The sequence below is a fragment of the Gossypium hirsutum genome, chromosome D05 (assembly GCF_007990345.1).
Source record: "Gossypium hirsutum isolate 1008001.06 chromosome D05, Gossypium_hirsutum_v2.1, whole genome shotgun sequence".
Lineage (NCBI taxonomy): Eukaryota > Viridiplantae > Streptophyta > Magnoliopsida > Malvales > Malvaceae > Gossypium > Gossypium hirsutum.
Window position 1 is genome coordinate 52,333,602 of NC_053441.1, and position 6,651 is coordinate 52,340,252.

A 6,651-nucleotide genomic window follows, 5' to 3' on the forward strand; every position below is an offset into this window, starting at 1 on the left:
ATGCCTCCACATCTTTCCCTTCTTCCATTGTTTCTTTTAAGGATTTCTTTATCCCCTCGGTTTTTTTTATTTTAAAATTAAATCAAAACTATGGATGTATAATTACTAAAAATATCCTCAATGTTTATACGTTTTTACATTTAAGCCCTTAATCTTTTTTTAAATTGACACTAGCATTTCGATTTTTTCAAAAATCAGCTTAATTTTAACGGAAAATATTAATTCACCATGAGTCAAATGACAGGTGCCACAAAAGCACGATTTTTTTTTTTAATTTTGTTTCCATCTTCTTTCTCTCTTCCCCTCTAGCTGCTGTTAGAGAAAAAGAACACAATGACCCACCACCATTTTCATCAGAGCTCGCACCTTCATTTCATTCACTCATAAGTCATAACCCATTTCAATTACAGTAAAAATAAAAACAAACCCATTTCTAAACGCTTGTTGAATATGATCTTTCCATTCCCCTTTGTTTAAACCTTGGACCGCCATTGAAGCTGCTTGGACTGCTTGAACTTCTTTCCAAGCTTTGAAAAACGATTTTCCCTGAGGAGTTCATTCTTGGACTATCCACTGAAACCCCCCAGCTTGTCGTTGGTTCTCTCTGGATCGGACTCTGACCCATTCTAGCTCCATCGGTGGATGTTTGATCGGACCGAGACCCTGGTCTTGGCTTAACCATCCTCATTCTTGGTGGGTTTGGGTTAGGGTTTATGTTTCTACATGGTGCAAAAGGGTTGGTGCTTGGCTTATCGGAATCTACTGATAGCCATAGGAGATCGTCGTGTTCATGGCCTGATGATGATGAAGATACGGAAACTGATTCGAAATCTGAGCTTTTCAACAATGGGGGATTCAATAAAGAATCTGAGGAAGATTTGGAGTTTCTATGAAGGAAATGCTTGGGAGATTTTGGGTTATTATTGGATAATAATGAGACTTCACAGCTTTGAGATTGAGGTTTGATGGTGGATTAATGGTGCTTAGTGAACATTTTTTGAAACCCAGTAGCTCCCTCCACCTGCTTGAACACCTTGGAGCTTTAGGTGAAAACAAGTAATGATTTGACCCCGGAAACCTCCATTAAAGAACCTGTTTCCTCTACCTGCATGTTTCTGATGTTTGTTTCGGGGGTCTTTTTTTTTCTGTAACAGCAGTCAGAGGGGAAGAGAGAAAGAGAGAAGAAAAAAGATAAAATCGTGTTTATGTCTACTTCTCCGACTTTGACTGATGGTCATCTAATATTTCCCGTTAAAATGAAGTTAATTTTTAAAAAATCGTAATGTTAAAAGATATCAATCTAAAATAAAAGATTAAGAGCTCAAACTCAAAAAAGACATATACATTGAGTATATTTCCGATAATTATGCCAACTATGAAATACTCGTCTATATATGTAGAAAAAAATATATATCATTTTGGTAAAGGAGAAGGGTATGAGATGTAGAAAGATTCAACCCAAGATTTGATATTAATGGAATTCTATTTTAATTAACAAAAATTCAATTAATTTTTCTTATAAGAGGGGAGATTAAGTTTGAAATTCGAGTTCTAGACATAACATCTACAAATACTTTAAATCAACGAAAGTATTTTATTTTAGAATCAATGGTTTGATTGATAAGTTTGTTAAATTAATTTCTCATGTATGTATGGATATGGTGATGGGTTGAGTTGAAGTCGGTTTTAAAAAATTCAAGTCTCGGCTCATTTTTGGATTGACCCGGTTCATTTAAAACACTTTTTTCACTATTTAAAAATAATAAAATAATAAAAATTGATATTTTATATATATTTATAATTTAATTTAAATTTTAAAAAAATATTTTTTATTATTTAAATTAAATTCAAGTTAAGCGGGGCTGAGCCAATCAAGGTGCAAAAATTCTTGTCCAAGCCCAACTCGACAACTTGGACAGGCCTACTTTACATGCTTATTTAGACATATAATTACTTTAATTTAATTAATTATATATTTTTATTATATTTAATTAATATAAATAATTATTATTTAAAGATTTACAATTAGTTATTTTTATTTATTTAATAATATATCTCTATTTCATGTAATATAAAACAATTAAGGTATTTTATAATATGATATTTTAATAATAAAAATATTTTCTTACATTTAAGTATAGAAACAATTTTAGTGTAAAACACTTATTTTACATATTTGATCACTTTTTTATAAGATTGATATTTTTACGATCCAACTATTAAAATTATTAATATAATTTCATTTATGATATAAATTTTAAATAATTTAATTTTTCTATTATATTGATCCAAAAAATTGTTTTTATTTAAAAATATATAAATTTTGACAGGCTTTTTAATACATGACATTTTTTATATTAATTTTTTTGCGGTGCTGTAGCAACTCAATTTAAAAAATAATTTGAAATTGCATTGCTTGGTTGTCAAGTACACAATGACCTTGAATCTCCTAGTAGGGTTTTGGGATAGCTTTTATATTAAGGGTAGATAACTGGAATTTTAAATAAAATTACAAATTGGGAATATATATGTGTGAACTCATAAATTCTTTATCTCATTTTAATAATTTGGGATTCAAGTGTAAATTTTAATTATCAATTTATAATATTTAAGTTTTTGTTGAAATATGTGATGGGCGATTGTGTTTCTAAACTTCTCAGCCAAGAAAATACATATATTCGAAGAACTTGGGATTGTCAAAGCAATTACGTGTGAACCCAGCTTCTTCTTTTTCTTTTTTAATGCAAGATAACTACTTTGTAACATGAAACTTTATCGTTTTGAAGTCTTAGGAATTTTATTATAAATTATACCCGGATGTAAAAGAAGCTCGCTCCTAAATTAATATATATATATATATATTATGAAATTCTAAATTTAGAATAAATAATTGATAAGACGACTCTGTCATCCTATCATTTCATAAAACTACTCTGTTACGCGCGCAGAATCCTATTTCCCTTTATAAATGGTGAAAATTACTTCTCACTTTTGCTCCTCAGTAAGTAATCTCATTTATCAAACCTACAATAATTTATTTCATTCCCGATATTTTAGCTTGATTTTAATAAAATAATTTGTCCATAGGAACAAATAAAAACTTCCAATTTTGAGTAATTAAATTGAACTAACATTAAGTATAAACGGATTAAAAATCGAAATAATTTAAATTTAAATTTTATATTTTAAGAGATTAAAACAGTAATTTCTCATTTTAAGGCTGTCAAGAATATAAATTTTAATATAATTTCCCGGTGAGGAGTATATTGTAGTAATAAAAATATATAAATAATAAATAGAAGCATATTTTGAAGCCTCCTGCAAAATTTGGGACCTTATATTATTTCTATAATTAGATGTAATTGGTTCATAAGTTGTCATGGATGGACAAATTTTCTCATCATGATTCAAAGATTGTAGAATGCTGAAATGAATAATTGAAAGACCTATCAGGCATCTTTGACAAGTAAATAATTTATAATTCCAGCTAGACTTTGACGAATTTAATAAATAATAAAAAACCTGCTCAACAAAATTAATAAAACTAATGTTTGATATCTTAGAAAATTCAACTTGTTAATAATAATAATAATAATAAATAAGATAGTGGAAAATTCATTTGTTATTATTATTGTTGTAGTAATTTGGACGTTGATTTAAATATTTAATATCTTAAATTCAGAATTTGATATTAGCCTTAAACTTAAATCATATATTTAAACTCACATAAACTATAAACCATAAACTCTAAATTCGAAACGAGAAAAAAGTAAATAATAATTATAACTAAGGAGTAGGAGCGTGGTGATCAGTTACAAGTTCATATCCTTATGCCATTTCAATTAAGGACTGCATATTCCAACGCCCCTTTGCCTTAGTTACAAGTTGTAATGTATTTCGATTCCAATCCTCTGATGGCACCTCCACTTACCTTTGGTAATCTTGTCTGCTATCATACCAACTATATTTAGGTGTCGGAATAAGAATCAATAAGGATGTTGCATCTCATCTATCCCATTTGATGAAAATAATACCAATCCTATTCTCACTATTATTTATATTTTTAGATAGATTTCTTAATTTTTAATTTTATATAAATCAAGGACAATGAAAGTACTGTAGAGACCCTTATATTAAGAGTTAAATTACATTTTGTCCTCTCTGTTAAAATAACATAAGCAAATTAGTCCATGTATATTAAATTAAAGAGCAAACTAATTATTTCACTTAAAATTTTCATCCATTTCTGCTATTAAAAACTAGTGTGCCTAACGGAATAATTAAACAGTTACATATGAATTTTTTGATAGAAGAACCGGTTTACTCTTAGAGCAAATGTACATGAATTAATTTACTCAATTTTTTAATAAAAAAGATAAAATACAATTTAACTTTTAAGCCCTAAATTACACTGAATCTGACCTTCATTTGAAAGTTGTTTGGTCAGGATATCTCCTTGCCAGAGGATCAAGTTCCCACTCACCTTCACTCTCTCTATGCTTCTTAATGCAAATATTAGTATAACTAGTTTTATACCCATATTTAGTAATTGATTTTTTTTCAAAGAAATGTATATATATCTCTGTGAACTTATGAGATAATAATTTATGTGTACTTCATTACTAACCTACATAATTTTTTTAAAAAAATCTGTCAACTTTTTTTTGAATTTTATTGAATTTTAAATATTCTTGGAATGCTATAAGAATGGTCATGCCAGTATCATTACAAAATCAAAATAAAACAAATTGATTAAAAATTAAAAGTCAAAATGAATAATTATTAAAAATAAATTTATGATTAATCACTTTTATTATACCCTAATTACTTTTTAATCCTTATTTGTAAAATAATAAAAAATGAATGTATAAAATATTTTTATAATTTTTTAAAAAAATAAATAAAATATCAATTGAAGAATATTATATTTATAGTCATTAGCAGCATCCCATTGGCCCCCCCAAGGCTCAAACAGCGTCATTAATGATTCCAATCCCAAATCTCTTTCATAAGCCGAAATACCGCTAACATCACTCAGCTATTACGTCGGAGAAGAAAACAACCACCGAATGTTCGTCCAATTACAGATCTGCCCCACCCCACACTCCACTCTCTATATTTCAGCGCCCTTGTTTGGATGTCAGGAAAATACAATTAGAACGAATCAGAAAAGGAATATTTTATATTGTAGATTACTAAAATTTATCTACTTTTGACACCTGAAATTCATGCAATTGAACTCCGAAAAAGAACCGTTAGAAAAAACTCATAAAGAAACGAATTTCGTTTAAAATTAGCCAGTTAAAAGACAAAATAATGGCTTGATTGTATTTTTTTTAATCTTTCCCTTTTCAGTTTCCTTCAAACCAAACAGAAAGATTGCAGCACTTTAAAACCGCTTTACACATGAATGACATCTGTCAGAATCTCAAATTTTCTCATGTCTCGCTTCTGTATTTACAGAAAAAAAAAAAGAAAAAAAAAGAAGACTTCTTTCTGTTGATTTTTGCTTCCTCCTAGTAACCCAAAAAACAGTCGTCGGAGAACGAAGCAAGGAGATCCTTGAGGTCACGTGAATCAACCCCGAGTCTCAAGGCTTCCATAACGCGCTCAAAAACCAGCACGTGACACGGTATATGAAGCACCCCTTTTTGCTCGTACCCGTACTCCTGAGCCGACTTGTTAAGCAATGCAATGAAAACCGGGTGGTTCAGCAACTCGGCGTTCACAACGAACAGCTCCATCTCTTCCCCTACGTAAATGGGCACGTGACCCTCGGGGACCGACCGGCGTGCTTGCTTTTTCAACAAAGAGACGGAGACGCGGAACGGTTCGGGTCGGCGGGTGGAGGTAGTGCGATGTCGAGCGGTGGAGTCGGAACGGAGAAGGCAGTAATGGGAGGAAGCGTCAGCGACGCGGGAGAGACGGCGGATGAATCGCTTCATTTTGGAAGGGTATTTTTGTGGTTAGATTTTGATCTGAAATTGTGTGTTCGTTTGTGTGGAAAATAGAGGAAATGTAGGAGGTAATAAGGCAGGGTGAGGGGGAATATATAAACAAGAGGAAGACGAGGAAATAGAGAATAAAATGCTAATGATGAGAGAGAAAGAGGAGTGTACAGGTAGGCCTAGGAGTACTTTGCAGGTACACTTATATTTAATTCGCATTTTTTTTCTTTCTTTTATATTTTTACCTATTATAGATCGCAATTTTTATTAATTTTTTTATTTATATCGGAATTTTGATTTTTATATTATAATTAGTATGATTCCACCTAGGATTCGCGTGAGTCTTTTTTTTTTTTTTTGCTAAATTTTAAAATAAAAAATTAAAGGTTATATTATGTTGTATCTATTTTTTTTATATTTAGAATTTAATTCTCATATTTTATTTTAAAGAATTTAATCATTCTATTTTTTGAAGTTAAAAATTTAGGTTTAGTTGTTATCATTCAAATTCTTTTGTTAAATTCGTTGGCATAACATTTTATTTTATTTTTAAAAAAAAAGAAAAACACTTGGAAGCCATTTGACAAAAAATGACATTGTAATGGACCTATATTTAACAAATATTTTAATAATGTTAACGATTCTTAAAATTCATATAAGCATTTTAATTAGAATAAAATATTTAAACTAACTAATAACATTG

General features: G+C 29.6%; 2 protein-coding genes across 2 annotated transcripts; both read right to left on the bottom strand.

The window, feature by feature from the left end:
- Positions 1-433: 433 nt before the first annotated feature.
- Positions 434-1,111, bottom strand: LOC121217199 (uncharacterized). The gene is made up of 2 exons (XM_041092728.1): positions 1,093-1,111; positions 434-831 (listed from the first exon to the last, which is right to left on the bottom strand). Exons 1-2 carry the CDS (start codon positions 1,109-1,111, stop codon positions 434-436), a joined length of 417 nt encoding a protein of 138 aa, XP_040948662.1.
- Positions 1,112-5,281: 4,170 nt separating this feature from the next.
- LOC107902940 (auxin-responsive protein SAUR71) lies at positions 5,282-6,273 on the bottom strand. Its single transcript, XM_016829041.2, has one exon. The coding sequence runs from the start codon at positions 5,943-5,945 to the stop codon at positions 5,517-5,519; it is 429 nt and encodes a 142-aa protein (XP_016684530.1). The 5' UTR covers positions 5,946-6,273; the 3' UTR covers positions 5,282-5,516.
- Between the last annotated feature and the right edge of the window lie 378 nt (positions 6,274-6,651).

Excerpts from the sequence above, each read along its gene's own strand:
- LOC107902940 (XM_016829041.2), bottom strand. The coding sequence starts at position 5,945 with ATGAAGCGATTCATCCGCCGTCTCTCCCGCGTCGCTGACGCTTCCTCC.